At 40.7% G+C, this 19,488-nt stretch overlaps 1 protein-coding gene across 1 annotated transcript; it reads right to left on the bottom strand.

The window, feature by feature from the left end:
• Nucleotides 1–1,214: 1,214 nt before the first annotated feature.
• ankrd33bb (ankyrin repeat domain 33Bb) lies at nucleotides 1,215–19,030 on the bottom strand. The gene is made up of 5 exons (XM_033650077.2): nucleotides 17,696–19,030; nucleotides 12,323–12,452; nucleotides 3,716–3,856; nucleotides 3,380–3,543; nucleotides 1,215–3,285 (listed from the first exon to the last, which is right to left on the bottom strand). The coding sequence occupies exons 1-5, from the start codon at nucleotides 18,188–18,190 to the stop codon at nucleotides 2,641–2,643; spliced, it is 1,575 nt and encodes a 524-aa protein (XP_033505968.1). The 5' UTR covers nucleotides 18,191–19,030; the 3' UTR covers nucleotides 1,215–2,640.
• Between the last annotated feature and the right edge of the window lie 458 nt (nucleotides 19,031–19,488).

The raw sequence follows: 19,488 nt of genomic DNA, 5'->3' as shown, positions 1-19,488 counted from the left end.
TAGTGTATTTACCTACGAAAAGTGCCATTTTAATACTTTTTCCTTACTGTCATTTTAAAACACTTTTTTTTTTATGTATTTTATTCTGTAAAAGCTCTTCAAAGTACTTTTTTAAATACTGCCATTCCAATGCAAAATCCAAGTACACATGTGCTACTGGTGGGCCTCCATTTCTCACAGAGAAGGAGATACCCTCGTACCAAACAGTAGCAGTGGACTATCACGTGAGATTTTTTTGGAAGTCAACAAGTCACATTCTAGCACTAAGCTGTTTATTTTTGGCTCTGCCTCTCCACTTCTCCACAAAGCCCCTACAAAGCCTGTGTGAGCTGGCTCCTCAGCTCAGCTGCTCACAAGCTCTCCCCTTCCTTGGAAATACCTGTTGGACTATGCACCAGTGTAAAATGGCTTCTTGGCTTCCCCCTGCATGCTCAGTGATCCTTCCCTGTAGCAATCTGCAGCAGAAGCCAGCCACCAATCTTCATTTGGCCGTGTCAAAGCTCCTCTCTCCATCCTGTAAAATCCATCTGACTGGCTGTCACCTTCCCACATTTTCACGTTTCTCCTCCTCTTGTATGGAAGCATCATGCATTAACAGGAGAAAAAAAATTCTGCTTTTGTTTTTCTGAATTAATGAGAAAATAATAATGTTTAATCAGAGATGAGAATTTCCAAGATTATTGTCTTGTTATTTCAGAAAACCAAGAGCAGAACTTTTTTTTGTTCAATGAAACTTTTCTCATAACTCTGATAATGTGGTTACAGAAAAGATTTCTCAAGTAAATGCGTTATGCTTCACCAGAAATGTATGAAATGTATTTAAAAAATCTGAAATTTCAGAATAAGGTCATAATATTACAAGAATTAATTTAGGAATTTGAAGGGTAAAAAAAGCATAATATTAAAAGGATACTGCAATCAAACATGAAAATTCACCCATCATCTACTCACCCATATGCCGAGGGAGGCTCAGGTGAAGTTTTAGAGTCCTCACAACACTTGCGGAGATCCCAGGGGAGAGGAGGTAGCAACAAAACTCCACCTAATGCAGGCTGATGGTGCCCCAGATTCAAACGTCCAACAACACATAATTGAAACCACAAAATATCTCCATACTGCTCATCCATAGTAATCCAAGTGTCCTGAAGCCCTGACATAAAAAGCTGTTTGGAAAAATGTCATTTGAACTCTGTTTTTAGCCTCATTGTAGCCTGTAGCTCTAACTGCCTCTCTGGGCCTCTATTCAGCTGCAGCGGCTGCTTCGTCCAGCAGCCTAAGTTCCACGTCCGTATACTCAAACAAATACAGCTCAGCAAAGAAATGCTGTTCCTCCTCAATTTCAAAGTCTTCACACATGTTGGGTTATCCTTTGCTAAAAGATCGTAGTGCAATTTAACTTTTACTGTGGTTACTGTTGTTTCTCCCTGTGGTGCAAGTGTCACGTGATACAAACACAGATGTACAGGTTAGCGAGCGCACACACATGATAGCGGTGCCCATGTCTCATGGTCTCACACGAGTGCGCACACGTGAATGCGGTGCCCAGAGAGGCAGTTAGAGCTGCAGGCTACAATGAGGCTAAAAACAGAGTTCAAATGTCGTTTTTCCAAACAGCTTTTTATGTCGGGGCTTCAGGACACTTGGATCACTACAGACGAGCAGTATGGAGATATTTTGTGGTTTCAATTATGTGTTTTTGGACATTTGAATCTGGGGCGCCGTAAGCCTCCATTAGGTGGAGTTGTGTTGCTACCCCCTCTCCCCTGGGATCTCCGCAAGTGATGTGAGGACTCTAAAACTTCACCTGAGCCTCCATCGGCATGAGGGTGAGTAGATAATGGCTGAATTTTCATGTGTGGGTGCACTATCCCTTTAAGAGAAAAAAGTCATAATATTTCATGAATAAATAATAGATAAATAATTTTAATAATAATGCTTAAAAAGATTTATTAATTCAGAAAAACTAGACAAATTCTTTTGTTTTTCTCAGGTGAATGCTTTAAGCTTCCATACTTTTGTGTCCTGAATCATGTATCCTGTACTTGTTCTTTCCAAGTCAGCATGGCCTCTCATCCTGCTGCAGTTTTTTGTTTTTCTCTCTCTTAACTCTTTTCCTTTGAGTAATCTCGGCTGCTCCTTAGCTTCTGTTGTCTCCCTGTTACCCTTACTGAATCTTTCCTATTTCTGCCTCTTTTTTTTTACTGTCCAGAAGGGAATATTCTGAACTGGGAACCTTCACAAGCATTGAAGCATACTAAAACCCTTACACATAATCTTCTTTTGTTCTTTTGCCATGTGTCACTGAATTTACCATAAATATAAGCTGTCGACATGGAAATGTGTATGTTGTCAGCATCCTAGCAGGAATAACCAATATAGCTACTACATTGACTTTTTTTTGCTGAACTCTCCTACATTGCACCCCAAAATATGCCTCACAAAGGAATCATGTGAACTCAAGTAGAAACAAGGCAACAAATCCAACAATGTCGGCAATCTCAGCAAACACAATGAAAAATATTTACATTAACAGAGTCAGTTCTTCCGGTTAATTTATCTGGGACTACAACACTGTGCATGGTCAAGGCTTGTCCTGCTTTCTGAGATAAAGTGAACATATAGTAGTACTCCCCTATCCCCTCATCTCCTCCTTATCAGAGGTAACAATCGTCGCCTCTCCTCCTCCTGCCTCTTCTCTATTCTCTTCATCTTGTAGTCCCACTTGGGGATCTGGAGCTGGTTACGGTTTCTGCTCCGTCTTAGTTTTTCTGGTATGAAGCTCGGAGCTGGGGCTTTGCAAAGCCTCACTTTGGGCACCACCATGCCTGGCCGCACGCTGCTTCTCCTCAGCATATTCAGAGGCAGGAGGCTTGCTCGTCTAATGGCCACTGCAGCCACGTTGTTCAGCAGCTGAGGCTGCAGGCTGGCTCTCCGGTCCCTTGCCTTGGGGATCAGGAGGACCCGCGAGTTCTGGAAAAATCTCTTGTAGTTGTTCAATCTGTCCGGGCCCAGACGCTTCAGCTCAGATATCCTTTGCCTCCTTAGGATCTCCTGCACGGCCTGACGACGCTTTCCAATGCACGGTGGGCTGCCTGGACACACCGTGCGGCAAGCTGTGGCAATGACTGGATTGCAGATGCTGGTGGTGACCCGTACCATGTGGTCAAGAACGCCATCATCCACAGGGTTTACCTTGTTGTTGTAAAGCCCATAAGGGCAGCAGGAAAGGTAGTTGATCAAACGCCTCCAGCAAGACTTTGGCTCTTGGGCCTTGGCCACCAGCTCCTGCACAAGAAGATCCAACATTTTAGTTTAAAAGAATCATTAGTTGAAAGCATTTTGTGGTGCATTCAATAGTAACAATGGTGAACTTATTAACCTCCAACATGGGCCACTCCAGGGAAAAGGAGTCACAAAACTGCTCAGCACAGGGCTTTGACATCAGCCGAAGCATCAGATCAGCCGTCTCATATCGACCAGTGAAGAGAGCCCACTCCCTGGGTGTCATACTGCGGCTGCTGTCCCGTGCCTGAATATCACCTCCTGGAAACATGAGGCATTATAGACGTGGTCAGTGCTAGAGAGAATCTGTGAGCAGTACTATAATTTGCCCTGATTTCTACCTTCATACATCTAGTAGATTGCAAGAACAATAAAGGTTTTCATTCACGATTTAATGATTTCATTGATCTTAATTATTAAATGTATGTTTTACCAGACAGCATGAGAGCCCTGACACACTCAGCCCGGCCCTGCATGGCAGCCTTCATCAGAGCTGTGAAGCCATGACAATTCCTCCTCTCGATGTCCATCCCAGGGAAGTAGTTGAGCAGGAAGTTTGAGATATACACATGACCTGCAGGCCAGAGAGAAACACAGACGTGTGTTCAGCTGGCTAGTTTCTCCAGTTTGGCACTTGGAAAGCTTCCTCTGATACACTGTATCTCTCATATTGTCTTTGCTTTTCTACTTTTCAGCATTTCTTTTTCAACACTAATCAATACAAAAACTTACAGTTATACTCCCTCCTGTAGACTCAGGACTATAAGGCAGGTTCAGGAGTGAATTTTTAAGCATGTCAGTGTGGTGGCTCCAGGGATGACAATGTTCAACCATCATTTCAAAACAAAGTACCACCATTTTGGTCTAGACTGAAATATTGCAACATGGATGATGATGAAATTTGGTACATACATGTATGTATGGTGTTTAGTGCCAAAGAGCAAATATTGTGTTAATTTGCAAAATAGTGCCAGATGATGATGTTGTGAGCATTCTAGGCTTTAAACCACAGCACGTTAGTATGAGCATGTTAGCATGCTGACATTGGCATTTAGCTCAAAGCACTGCTTTGCTTAATTCATGCTAAAGAATCAGTGTCCGGTTGTTGTGGCTCTGGTCAGTGAGGGAGGAGCGCCAAGATAGGTTAGTGGTAGGCCAGCAATGTCTTGGTGGCCTATACTTACAGAGAATTGGGTGTGAATGCTGGGAGACTTAAAAGTATTTTTCAAGATCCTCCTCTGTCTGTACTTTCAGCTAGACACTTTGATCAAACCTTACAATGTTTCACATCTCCCATATATTATGGGCATTCAACTTTTAAAGCTAGTAATTTACTTTGGTGTCAGCTTTTCAAAAAAAATGTATTATTATTATTATTATTATTAAACTATTATTCAACTTTTCAATGACATTTACACTCATTTAATCCATGTCCACTTTTCCACCTCTTCCTACTTCCTCACGTTATTTGTACACATTCATGCGTCAGTGCAGTATAGTATGAGCTTTTCAACATACCCTAAGATATTCCACATTTGTTTACATTTGTGGTATTATTCAACTATTGAAGCCAGCAAATTAGTCTGCGTCAACTTAAAAAAAAAATAGACTCAAAATTTTTCACATCCTTTTTCACATTATTGTATTATTCAACTTTCCAATGACATTCATATGATTTAAACCTATTGCCACTTTTCCAACTATTGCTACTACTTCCCTTTATTCTTTAACATTTAGGCCAGCAATATAGTTTAGCTTCTGCATCCAGCATTCACACTGCAGTTTCTTCAGAAACTGTTTCTTCTAGTTGGACTGGTTCTGTCATGTAAATCATCACGTTCATTAGACTTGTCCCCTAACATCTGCACTGAATGTTGTTTCAGAGATAATACTACTACTACAGCCTAATAATCCAGTTGGAATGAGGCACTTGGGTTTAATACAGTATTTTTAAGGGACCTTGGCCAAAGGCAGACCTCCTAAACATGCTCAAAAACTCACCAAAATTGGCACGCATGTCAGGACTGGTGAAAAATTTGATAAAATGGAAAAATTAACCCCAAAAGTGCCAAAATGTGCTCTCTAGCGCCACCTAGACACACTAAAATGGCCGCTGCAGTCCATAGGAATGTCGTAGAAAGATTAAACCAAAACTGGCTTGTTCGTCTCATCAAGACCTACAAATCACGTGCTGACATCCCTGACCTAAATCCAACAGGAAGTGAGCTAGTGCCTCTGAAAATAACATGAGCAAATGTGGAGAAATTGTCAGCTGTGAGCTAGAGGGGTCTAAAATCGTCTACAACTTTTGTCTTTAACTGTCTACATTAGCTGGAGGCCGAAATGGCCTGAGTCCGAGGTCCCGCCCAACACTGCTTACAGCTTTAATTTTGTAGGTAAATTTGTTGATGTACTCCTTATTTTTTGCCTTTAAACAATATTGTCTTATTTATTGAGGAGCTTATTATAATTGAAGACTCATGTAAGTATGCATACAATCAAATGTCTTAAATTAATGTTGTAACTTTTTATATCTTTTTGGAAAAATGGGATTCAAATGATGCCCAGCACCCATGCATCTGATCTATTCATGTCAACACTTGTCAACAATGCTCATATTTTGTCAGCCACTCTGGGGTTTGAAGTCACTTCACTGTTGCTGATAGGATCTTAAGTCAAAGTGCAGCCGTTTAACCCTTCAGCAACAAGCTTCTACCCACAGGCCAATGAGGACACTGAATGCCCAATCATACACACACTTTTAATGCACAAATTAAAGGAACTGACTGGGTTACTTTTTTCATCGGAGTAATGTTGTGATTACATGTTACAAGTTGATTGATTGACTGACTGACTGACTGACTGACTGACTGATTGATTGAACCTTTACAACCTGAGTTCCTAATCGAGTAAATCCATTCTACATCCAGACAAATGTGTAAAGGTTGGTCTCTTGAAATTCGCCCTTCTTCTGTGAATATCAGTCTGTGAAAAATATGGAGAGGTTGATCATTTTAGTGCGGGGCTGCCAGAGCTTTACATCTGTCCCATGGACAATAGCCCACACACAAACTGTGCCTGGAAGAAGATCAGGTCTCCACTCAGGATTTCAGGTAAATAGGCTATAATACAGTGCTTGTTAAGGTTGCTTAGCAACCTCAGATGCAACCTGCCACTGCACTCTTGAAAGCTGGCACATGACACAAAATAGGAGTGGCACCCTGCGCCCAGCCTAGCGTTTTCCAGGCCGTGAAAGACGCTGAATGTCTACAGCCCCTTAAGTCAGCACAGTGCAGAGTTTTAGCACAAGGGTTTTATGGAAAGTTTTTCTCCTTATGTATTCGGCCACTCAGCACTGCAGCAGCCATGTGGACTCACAGTCTTGGTCACCAGTTCCCCTGAGGTGTTGCAGAGTACTTTGTCATGAAATGGGATCGATACTTCTTTTAATGAAGCAGAAAATGAAGAGTAGTCTGCAGCTATTCATCACAGGACACAGAGAGCCATTCATCATCGTTAGCAGATGAGAGGCCTGGGCGCCGTGTCTGATACATGTGGCTGCATCACTATGAAATTACTTACCATGGTACTTTCTAATGCCAGCAAATAACAGTGATTCTTACAACTGGAATCACCAGACCATAATATTATATAATATGTGCTTTAATTTGGACCAAATTTGGAAACTCAGTTCTCTGCAATAAAAATTTTACCACTGTAAATTATGCCTCAAAGTAGTGAAATGAGATGAAAGGAGACATCCTGAAAGTTGTGTGAGTATCTGGGGTTATAATTATTGATGTTTGGTCATGTAATCTGTGTCTGGAGAGTCATATCCAGAGGTTTTTAGTCCTGCATTTACCAAGCAATGCTAACAATATAACTGTTCCACACTGAGGTAAATGGAGGAGAAAGATTGGGAAGTCAAACACAATAAGCTCCCTACCATCTCGACAGAATCTTTTTATGGATCCCTGTCAAAGAGAGCATGTCATGATTATGTTTCACTCAAATAGATAGAATGATGATTCCATTACCTTTGACTGGGTTGGTGCTCAGACCTAGAAATTTTAACCAATCAATGCTTAAGTAGTAAATTGATCTGAATGAGGCTGGTCTAAGTTTATGCTTGTCTGTAGCAGCTTTTTCCCTTTTAAAAAATGCTTTTAAACCAAATTCATGTCAACAGGTGACAAATACAGGATCATTGCAAATTCATCTGTTAAATAAAGGAAAACTGTTTGTTACTGCTTGGTTTTTGTGGCTCTGGTTGTCAGCTCTATCAGATATTGTATGATCTTGGAACGCAACAATATGACTAAAAATAGAGTGGGTCAGGGAACACAAGCATTCAGAGGATCAAACAGGTTGTAAACAAGCTTACAGTTTAGAAAGATATATTGGGAAGTGAAAGAAAAGCAAACAGTAAAATTACTACTGTTCACAAAAGGTTAAGCGTTAACATCCATCACAGTTTACAGCCAAAGTTTAACTTTGGTCTGAACCTGGTTGCTTCTACCTCGACAAAAGCGGTAGCTAATCTGGCCAAACATGGCTAGTTTACAACCTGAACAACTGACTGCTCATAGTTTTAGCGCAGCTGCCATGGTCAAAGATCTTCATCCCAGTCACAAGAGGAAAATGTTGCCGTTGTACGTTTTCGCAAATCATAAACATGTTACATTTGCATGATTTATACATTTCATATCATCGTTTATAAAGTGACATAGTATAGGAGCTTTCTTTGTCATCTGGAGGTGGAGGGGATGGTGAATGGCACCTTGACCAACAAACCACAACAAATAACAAGACTGGTTTGAATTTAGTGACTCATTGCTCTGTTACTAGCAGCTTATCAGGCATGGAAAGTGTTTTGTTTTTTGTTTTTTTGGGTTTTTTTTCACAGAGACATTGCTGCTTTTCCTGATGGGATTGTGACCCTCCAAACCCTAAACCGTGTATTTTTAGCCAAAACATGATGTTTTCCTGACTGTAAGCAAGTAAGAGTTTCAATGTATCCACTACAAAATAACATTCAAATGTAACATATCCATGGATTGCAGAAATGTACAATGCCAACATTTTTTCTGGCAAGTGGGTTAAGAGCTCAGCAATTATTTTGTTGTGCACAATGTTAGATCTAATGGCTGGAGCTCTGAAAAATAAAACAAGAACAACTCAAGCTGTAAAAAAAACATCATAGTTTACAATCACTTTTTTAGATAAAAATTAAAATGTTTGTCTGTGATGCTAAAACATAATGTAACAATAGCCCTTTTTAGATAGGAGTTGTGCAAAAGTCTTTTTTCTCAGTCTTTTTTTCAGCATTGGCAGTATAAAAACAAAATAAGGGAGTGCGGCAAAAGGCTGCAAATGTAACAAAAAGTGTAGCTCAGAGTTTGACGTTAACAGTAGACTCACAAGTCAGTCTTTAGATGCTTTGCTTAACTAAAGACTGATGACTTTATCCCTGATTTTGTGTTTAGATGGGCGGATACAATTTCAGAGTTTAAAAAAACTCCCTACGTTGCAGAACCAATAGTAAATCCGCAGGGCGGTCCTTCGGTGGCTCGCTGAACTCTTGTGCTTGTAAACATAGTCCCACTAGAAACACGTGTAGCGGTACAAAATGGCTCAAGTCGCTGTAAGTCCTTCATTTCCACAATCTTGTGGACTGAGCACACGTTTGATAAAATGGAGATAAATCTCTCGGCATCCATTTTCAAGCTCTCTGTGTGTTTGTTTCCTTGCAGACGAGAAAAGGGGAGCGCACATTTCCAGGAGGGCGTGTCCTTTTCAAAAATGCAAGAGGCGTTGCTTTGTTGCCGGCCGTTTTTGCCGGTGTGTTAAACACACTTTAGAAAGGAGTGTCCCCAGACTATCAGAAGGCGGAGATCTCTGATTGTCTGGTGGCGAGACTACGTAAACAGTGACGTGGGAGGGAAGCCACAGCTGGTCAGTCCTTCGGGGATTCTCTCGTAAGTTGGCCCATTCTTTGCCGTTCCTGTCATCTGATGGTTAATGGCCTCTTCATTTGCGAGGACAAGGAGGGTGCGCAATTCCATGTCTCCCCAGTTGCTCATCTTTACAGTGTCTGTCAGGTTTGCATTTCCCACTTGCTACTACAGCCCCTCCCGTTGCGGAAGGCCGCCTCGGTTTAAACCAAAAAGGTTTCACCTATATGACTACCCTACGAGGGGGAAAACTGGGCACCTTGGATCAACTTGCCAATCCGCCTCTGTGTCTAAACACTCACAGCTTGCCGGCAAAACGGCCCAACATTCGCGGAAAATCTGGCAGTGTAAAAGGGGCTAGAGAATCAGCTATACATTCAACCTTAGCGAACATTAGCAACCAAAAGCCAAATACAGCTGTAGCAGTAAAACCTCTCAGTATGTTGGCTTGAGCAAGAGTAAATTCTATTGCAAATAAAGATTTTCATTTGGCAGGGGAAGATTGTTCTATTTCTTTCGAAGTTACATAGCCTGCCTTTAAAAGCTTGGTTCTGTATTGGAGAGAAAATTCACTGTTTTTTAATTTAATAAATAATGACAAATGACTGTAATATTTACTGCAGCGTATCGCTTGGAAAGTTTTCTTGTTATAACATGATTGGTTTGTTGTAATAATGATCCAGTCAGTTCTTTTAGACACTGTAGCCCTGAGCAACCATATGACATGACTGATTAATCATATAGCATGGCTGATTAATAATATACCATGACTGATCAATGTGGCAGGGTGTTTTAATATATAAGGTTATGGCTGTGGGCTGCTCTCATATTGCTCAGTGCACTTTGTGTAATTATCATGTGTGAATGTGGTGACAAAAAAATCAGTTGGATGAACTAACTAAACCACAGTGCACAGGTTAAAGGAGCTGACAGGATCACATTTCACTGGAGTTGTGCCTTGTATGATTTCCATGTGACAAATAAGCGATTGGTTGGTTAATAGACTGATTCTCTAGATGGATGATTCTTTTACCATTTATCATCCCAAGCATTTGGATAAAAGTTAATCAAACCATATAAACCAGTCATTGTTGAAATTTCAAGCCAAGGTAGGCCACAATCACCCTTCATAAGCCATGACTGGGTACTTTTCTTCTTCAAATATGTATAAGTATCCTGTTATAAAAATAAACTTATCATGTTAGAATGAGCAAAGTATGTTTGAATGAGATACATTTTGTGACATAATGAGAAAGTTATGACAAATTGGTTAAAAGAGGGGTGGTCAAGGTTAAAATAAGGGTAAGGGTCCTCTTGTTACTTAAAAGGTAAGTTGTAGATTGGATTATTGCTTCTTTGACCTCATATTTATGCACTAGCCTACAATGTCACACTGTAGCAGGGTTCAAGTAACCGTTGCCTTGGTGGGTTTATCTTGTACTGGTGATAGGTATGGTTTATAGGGGGAGTCGTGTAGGCTCCAAACAGAATGTGGCTGCAACTATACATGTCAAAGGTAAACAGCTAGCCTGGCCAAGAAAAAGTTTGGTACATAACATAAAACTACAAATTGAATTTTTTTACACATGACTTTTGAACAACTGAGATGCAACATGTGAATTTGCAACTTTAGAGGCACTGGTGGGCAAATTTGGTACCATCTGACCAGTGAATGTATATTAAGATGGATGATGCGTCTACATTTCCTTCCACTGCACTAAAATGAGGTCAAAGTATGGATACAGCCATCTTGTGTTGGTGACATTTGAAGCCAGTCTGTGAAGAAGTGATGCCACGGTATCAAACTCCACTCATAAACCCGTCTGATCTAACTGTGATCAGCACCATTGATCACAATCACAACAATTAGCACACATAGCTGTCAATCATGATATTGCACACCCTTTTTCTAGGCCATGTTTACACGAAAACGATCCGCTGAAAACGGAATCGTTTTTCATTTTTCGTTTCAATGTTTTGATAACAATTGCCATGCACACGGATCCGCAAAAATGACCAAAAACGCTGTAGTATACATGCCAGGCCAGAAGTTGGCGATGTGACTTCGCAATGAAACAACACGCGTCTGTACACACGCGCTTCCTTCTACAGAGCGGTGATGTATAAACAAACAAAAGGGCAACCACACGAACATTTGTCTCGACGGACGACAAGGTGGAGTTGCTACTGACTGGAACCGTAATGCACATGTGCAAAAAGTCTCTATTTTCAAAGGAACTGCATATTGCAAGTTTACATGACAAAGGAAACGGTGCCGTTTCCAAAAAAATTGCACTCTGGGACCCGTTTTCAAGACGTTGCATTTTCAGGCACCCAAAACACCGCTGTCGTGTAAACGATTAGCCAAAACGCAACTTAATTTTACCGTTTTCGGGTGAAATCATTGTCGTATAAATGGGATCGTAGTATCAAATAGCTAATAAAAACCAAACTCAGAAAAATGAACACTTGAACATACATCAACGATCTAAAGGGACAGAAGCCATCTTGGGTAAAAAATTCATTTGACATACTTTGATTGTTTAGTTAAGATAGTTCCTATCTTGTGTAATTTTTTAGTATGTCCCACCACTAATATAGAGAAGGTGTGGGGTTATGATCTTGAATGCAGCTAGGGTGCAGTCTAGATGCTTTGGCTTCACTTTTAGGGAGCTGTCATGTCATCCATCTTTATATACTGTCATTGGCTCTGACAGTGTAAGGCTAGCCATTTCCCCGTGTTTCCAGTCTTTGTGCTAAGCTAAATTAGCCTGTTGCTGGTAGTAGCTTCATATTACCTTATAGACATGACAGTGCTTTCAATCTTCGCATCTCTTCACAGCTCTCAGCAAGAAAGCAAATACGCCTATGTGTGTTTCCCAAAATGTTGAAATGATGTCTTTAACTAAATTAAAAACAGGATAGTTTGGCCAATCTCAATCAAGCACAGTCGGTACACGCCCCTACAGTCTGACAGAGAGGTCTAATAAGTCAAGACACCTGTTGGTGGATCCTGACTGACTGGGAACGGCTTTTTTAACAAATACTAGCAATAACAATCCTTTAATGGCCCAAGGTGTGTTTACCTGCTTGTGCTGCAGTGATGAGAGCGGTGTTGCCCTCGTTGTCCTGCCAGTTAACATCAACATATGGGCAATGAGAAAGGGCAATGACCACGTCCACGTAGCCATGGTAGCACGCCACAATCAGACCAGACTGAAACACAAAAACAAAAGTGCTTGAGTTCCTTCTTCTCTCATTATCTGTGATTTCTTTGGCTCCTGAAAACACTAAAATGGTTTCTTGGGGCTACAGGGAAGCTTATTTATAAAATAAAGCCATATTTTCTCACGGGAGAAAATCACTGCAGTAATTCTCATAAAAAGAAATAATGCTTATCAGTCGTAGTGCCTATGAGCAAAGTAAAAGGCTGTTTTCCAATGTGTAACAGACAGATAGTGAGTCTGTAATAGACTCTTAACTCAGGCTAAACATGGTTTCCAACTGTAGTTCTCACTTGCTAAGAACCCAATTGTCCAAATTGCTACTGGCTTGTTTGTTCTTATTTAAAAGCTGTTAAATCAGAGTTAGTGTTTGGATTAGGGCTAAAAAAATAAAATAAAATTCTCATAAAGACACATTAACAAAGTGGACAGGGGTTGCATTTTCAAGCTTTTGAGATGGTTAATACTGTTACCAACCTTAGTGGTAATTAAAAAAGCATGAAGAAACTACCTAGCTGGTGGTTTAACAGAATGTGAGGAAAGACATAAGATCAGCAAGTTAGCCACACTGCAGTATGCAGTCTCTGGAGCAAGCACAGATAAAGAACAGTAAAAATAAATGTGTATTGAGCAGTTAGTCTGTGCGATGTTGAGGTCCTCAGGCATCACTTAGGACACAACCCAAACTGAACTGGATGAAGTGGTGCACACTTTGTAGTCCATGTTGGAGGTGGAAATCTGGAAAACGTGTCCGAACAGTTATGACAACAGTTTCTCACCAACTTAATTGTTGATCTGTCCTCACTTTAATATTGCTGAAAAGAATAAGACCAATAAGGCCAAAGCGGTCAGACAGCCAATCACATACTTTATAGGTAAACCACCACTTTAACCACATTATCTAAACCACTTATTTGTGCTGAAAGGGATAATTTGGATTATTTGAAGTTGGTTTGTATGATACTTATCCATAGTCAGTGTATTACATACAGTAGAGATTAGCTGGCACGCCCCCGGGCAAGTGAGGTAGACCGGAGTCCGACATAGAAACTAAGCAATGGACTGCTGTGGAGGGGTCAGCAACAAAACTTACTTTTACCTCTCCGTTAGACAGCTGAAATAAAGCTGTTACATCGCTCTCTTCTCTCCCAGAGAAAAACAGTGATTTACCATTTTTGACCACAGGAGCTGCTGGTTTACTGCTGCCTCAATTAGCTCTTTTGTTTGTGTCACTGTGTACCTTTGGCATTTAAAAGGGTTAAGTCGTGAAAATACTCTCAATATACCCAAACTGTTGTTGTTGTAGTGGAATCTTTTATGTGGCTAAAATACAAATTGCTGCTGCCTTTCGTCCACAGCAGTACATTGTTTAGCTTTCATGTCAGCACTCCTGCTGCTTCTGGGGGGCATACCGACCTCCACCTACTGTATATAATACATTAACTATAAATAAGTACCTCATACATTCCCACTTCAAAAATTCTGACCTATCCCTCCTCTCACCGTACCTCTCTATTTCAAACAAAAAAGGTGTACATCTTCAATTCTGACCCCATATTCACCTGCCATTAACATGCAGTCTGTATGTGGATATACAGCCTGGATAAGAAAATAGAAATGTTAATTCCAAGTGTACATGCAAGCAGAACACATTGCAATCATAATGTGATCAGATCAGCCACACCACATCTGGAGGTCAGATGTCATTATTTAGATGCAGATCACATGTTAACATGAGATGTAACTGGGGCCTATGATAAGCACAGTGTGTCACAGTTAAATTAGACTGGCAAAATCAAATGGATGCAAAATCAAATGGACGCTTAAGACAGATTGAGTAAAGATATCCCTTCTGCCTCCGGACTCCATAAGAAAAACACTCATAAATGTCTGTAGTTGTGATACGAAAAGTTTCATGATCCACATTTTTCTTTCATCCCACCAATTTAGCAGCATTTTGTTGTAGTTCCCACTGTAGTGCCAATATTCCCAAATGAGGTATGACAAGTAATAAATTATGCCTTTCCCACGACCCACTTCTGGGTGGTAATAAAGCACATCAAAAGGTACAGCTACAGAGCTGGTTAAATTAAATATTTATGGGATAAGACGAGAACTTAATTTCAACGCAGACCAAGGGGATAATTGGGAACATGAGACAATAGCAATGTCACAAATTCAAGGGGAGTATTTCCAAGTTGTGTCTTGAAGGTGACAAATAAGAATATGTTTTAATAATTGAAATAATTGTGACCAAGATGACTTGGCATTAACTACATACAGTATGTGAGCTGCATGTAATGTCAGGAGACCTTTAAAACATCACAGACGGTGTTACAATCATGTCCTGTGAATGTGACTGTCGTGAACATAGAGCAACTCAAATCACTGGTCAGGGTGCAGAAAGATGAATTTTCTTGCAATCAGGAGAGTCGAAAAAAAGGAAAGTCATGAATGACATGATGTGCATTTGTACAAAAAACATGAGCTAAAGCTGGCAGGTGAACAGTGTTACAAGACATAAGGTTAGTGCTGCCAGCCTGGTTCTAATGTTACACATATTGAAGATAACACCCAGTCAAAGTTAAATCCTTTGCGTGAAAGGTTTTTTTTTTTGCTGGATCACACTGCAGAAAGTGAGAAGATTCATTCAGCAGTGCTCAGAGACAATAAAACGTTTCCTACAGTGACAGCATTACACTATAAAGGGCAGTTGAATTGGACAGAATCGTATATTATTACTGAAACAGGTGGAAAAAGAAAGCGTATTAATGATAAAGTTATTGTTTAGTTCATTATCCCATTAGCAAATGTCAGCCCTTGCTCATTTTCATTGCAGCATATGCTGTGTCAACACCCTTCAAGGTTTCCTGAAAGACATTACTGTCACAGTACTCCAGGACAATCCTTCTCTGTTTGTTCCAGCTCTGTAAGCATGCAGTATCTCTTACCAAGTTCTCAGGTCAATGTCTTAGCGAGCCTTTCAGAGGCTGAGCCCAGACGGCAAGCTGCTTCTTGACACTGTCACTGTGCAGTTTGCGTTCCCCATCTGTCACCGGAGGCTTAACCAACTGCTCTGAACCCTCCTTCAGGATGTGACCCTCAGTGGCTCGCTGGTGTTCAGGAGCTGCACCGGGGTCAGCTGGCCTGACCGCAAAACCTGATGCGAATGCTGCTGAGAGGAACAGCCAAGTTCACACAGGGTGAGCAGGCTTTTTATCCTTAACTGCACCTTTGTGTTACATACAACAACACCTCTTAGTTATTGACTTTAAAGTGATGAATCATAGAAGTATATGTGCCATAAATTGACGTTTGTTAAGACTACAATTTTTGTTTACTAAGCTCACAGCCACAAAATCTCGTGTTCTGAGTGATACTTGTAAACTGTGGACCTAATGCTTAACAGCTTACAAAGGCAAAAATTTAAAAGGCTAAAATGGTGCTGAGTGGCCAATCAACATTGCAGGCACATGTACTTATAACAGATCATATGCATGCTGTGAAACAGCAAGAGCTGCCTTATATACTGTCATTATGATTTTAAATGATATGATATTCCTAGGTGCTGCAGCAGCTCCCTACAGTGAACCGCAGGTGTTAGTATTTCCCTCTACAGAACTGTTTTGAACCAGGCTTTAAAGTAAAGTGTCATAATCTCACCTCTTTTAAGAGGTAGTGGGTGGCTTACATCATGAACAACACTGCAGGCCATGCTGTTGCACTGATGCTGAGCCTGCACATACACATCAGTCAAATAGCTTTACATGAACTCTATGGAAGGTGGGATGCTGCTACTACCGATGTTATCACAATATATAATCAAAGTTCAAAGGACCATACCAGTGGCTTCACACATTTTAACCTGTTTTCTTCAGATCATAAGTATGTTGCATTACTGTTGAATATTTTACAGACCATGCTCTTGTGTGTCATATGTTTGAATGTATTTTTACTGTGAGAAAAAACACCTGTGCACTGGTTGGTTCACTTGACCTTCATCAGGTAGTAATTATTTAACCTGATGAAGTTCTAAGGAACAAAATGTCGCATATGAAATGAGTACAAGTAACTGACACCGTCATGCAACCCGCCACTTTGGCAGATATGAAAAAACACACGTTTAGTTAGGTTGGTGTATGATTGCACAGAGCTACATATTTAAAAGTAGCTCATAATTGCTATATGGAATCAACGCTGTAGGTCACATAACCATATTTGTTATGATTCTCAGTTGAAGTTAACTGAATCCTAACCAACAACAATCAGTTAAAAAGACTTTGCAATGGTGAAGTTTCTTCAATGGGCCAGGCTGAATATTCTCTGTATGGTTTAAAATGATTTGATAGCAATCAAGAATGTCTGTGCATGTGCACAGCACCCTTTGACCCTTGAAAAATGGGGCTCCCCAGAAAGCTATGGTGTAGTTGGACACTGTGTGTTTTCATATACATTTTTTTGTGTAATTCTGTTGAAGACTGAGTGACATAATTCTTTACATTAAATCATGTCTAAGTGATTCAAATGTTATTTCTTCATTTACTGGATAAATTTCAAAAGTGGCGGATAAAATTTCTGAATGGCAGACAGACAGAAAAAACATTTGCCACAGGAGCAGGTATTGAAAAAAAGTTAATTTCAGACCCTGGATCTGATGCACCTGATGATACCCTTCTCAAGATCTATGTTGTAAATGTAATTTTACTACCTTTGAAGCTTTGAAGCAGCCATTGATATCCATCCATTTCAATACAGTATGACCATCAACTGGCTGACTCAAAACTTGCTTGTGTGTGTAATTTATCATGGTAAACATAAGTCTGCATAAACTTTGATCAAACTTATATTACTGTTTCAAAGTGACACAGTGCAGACAATTAAAATCAATCTGCACTTTACCTGATATTGGAAAAATGAATGGAAACCAGTGGCTGCCTGTAAATTGTAAAACACATTTAAAAACCTCACACTCTGCAGAGTTTATATGATTTAGATAGCTAAAACTTATATAAATACTGGTACAGTCCTTGAAGATTGATACTCATGGGACATGATGTATTTCCATCTATAGTATGATAACCCTTGTGAGCAAACCTAGATTTCCAATGGAAAAACATTGGGATACTTTTGGTTTACATCAGGGAGGCAGGAAAGAAAATGCTAGCAGCTAGCTCAAGTTAGCAGTGAAACAAAGCCAGAAGATTTCATTAAAAAACGTTGAGCCTAGACACCTACTCTTCTGTTTCGATCCGTCTCTTTCACTTCCTCTTCAGTCACTCCTTGTCTGATCATAATCTTGACAATGATGGCGTTGTTGTTGCAGCAGGCTTTAAAGAAGGAAATGGGCTCAGGGCTGTCGGGGCTCGGCGGGCGGTACAAGTCAGGCACAACAGAATTGTCTGGGGGATAGAAAGAATCGTCCGAGGCAATGCTGTGCGTGTCTGGGTGATCCGGCAGGGAGTCGAAGTCCAACTCCTCGAACTCCTGATAGACTTCGTCCTCGTCCTCCCAATAGTTGTGCCTATAATCAACTTCAATCTCCTCATTATTGTCCTCTCCCGACTCCTCACACTCATCCCCATCTTTGTCAAAACTTGTGATGGACATGACAGGTGTATCCATAGCCACTGTACTAGTCCTATACGGTATCTCACCCAGTCCCATGCCTCCAGTAACTCCATTCTCCCGAACCTTTGAACCGTCACCTTGTTCTTCAGTTATTAACACCATTTAAACCCTCCCCTGCCCCCACACACTTTTTTAAATTCTTGTGGGGTGCCAGGACAACTCTAGGAGAACCTAGATGTCCACTGGCTTGCTGCAGTATGTTGTCTCATGCTATCATACAGAAGATCCAATACAGGCTATTGACCTCTATCTGTTTCTGTCTCAGTCAGGCTTCCCAAGAGATAAGGGGCACCAGAGTTCACAGAGGAAGCCTGAGATCATCACACATGCTCCCAATCCTTCGTCATCATCGAATTAATCTTCTCAGGATATCATAGAGTTGAGGATTCCCTCGAACTCCATAAGACAATGTCATCAAGAAAGGTGTGATCATATGCATGATCTGAGGTAGTTTCTCTGGAGTGGTGAGGTGACCAAAGAGAGTCAATAAAAATGAAGAGTCACAAGTTTTGCTCTTTAATGAGTCTGTCAAGGTTGCATTTCCAAATAAATAGAGTTTGGTAAGCCCATGAGTTTCCATCAGTTACGAATTGTTAAAAAGCCATTGCCCGTTTCCATGGGACTCTCCATGATTGCACCAAAAGCCTTGTCCGTCAAATCTTTTAATCACGGCATCAGAACCCAGACGGGTAGTTTGAATTCTTGAAGTCTTGATGCTGAAGTTGTCCTCTGGAAAGTAGAACAGGCAGTCATCTTGGTTGGAAACTGTAACATCCACCACCGACAGCAACTAATCGTGTTTCCCTGTGGAGAAACATTGAGCTCCCTTTGATGCTGGCCGGCAAAGGGAGGAGAGATATTCTCTTGAACTGACGCATGATAATCCCTTTAGTCGCTCTCTCTCTCTAGCATTAGCTGTTCCGTTGTGTTCCCCTCCCCTGTGACAAGACAGTTTGAATGTTTTCTGTTGGAATACAATAAAGTGTAAAATTGAATGGTACAAGCACAGAGGGAATGTCTTAACTTTTGAAAATCTTCTCTCTACATATCTGTAGATGTTTTACACAGGGACAGCTGAGCAAGTGAACCAGTGAGTTCTTTTCACAAGACTAAAGCACTTAACACAGACAATATGCAAAATAAATGCAACAAATACCTAAACATCCAACGTTTACACCAACATTCATTTGCTGCCTTTGTTCCAATCAAGATATTCTTATTATAGTGTCATCAGTTCAACAGGTCAGGCCGACCACACCCCTCTCTTCTGCTGCATTTAACACTGCCGGCTTAAATTGGATTTAACAACCACATGACTTAATTTGTGTACAGGGTTCGGTGGAAGGACTAGGATCACCTTTAAACCCAGACAGTTCAGGCCTTAATGTCACATATAGTGT

The sequence above is a fragment of the Epinephelus lanceolatus genome, chromosome 12 (assembly GCF_041903045.1).
Source record: "Epinephelus lanceolatus isolate andai-2023 chromosome 12, ASM4190304v1, whole genome shotgun sequence".
Lineage (NCBI taxonomy): Eukaryota > Metazoa > Chordata > Actinopteri > Perciformes > Serranidae > Epinephelus > Epinephelus lanceolatus.
Note: the sequence above shows the minus strand (reverse complement) of the source record. Positions and strands in the feature narration are given on the sequence as shown.

Bases quoted from the DNA above. Each gene is read 5' to 3' on its own strand.
- ankrd33bb (XM_033650077.2), bottom strand. From the start codon at position 18,190: ATGGTGTTAATAACTGAAGAACAAGGTGACGGTTCAAAGGTTCGGGAG. The intron at 12,453-17,695 runs GTAGGTGTCTAG...TTTGTGTTTCAG, and splicing joins AGACGGATCGAAACAGAAGA to TCTGGTCTGATTGTGGCGTG. The intron at 3,544-3,715 runs GTAAAACATACA...TCATGTTTCCAG, and splicing joins CAGGGCTCTCATGCTGTCTG to GAGGTGATATTCAGGCACGG.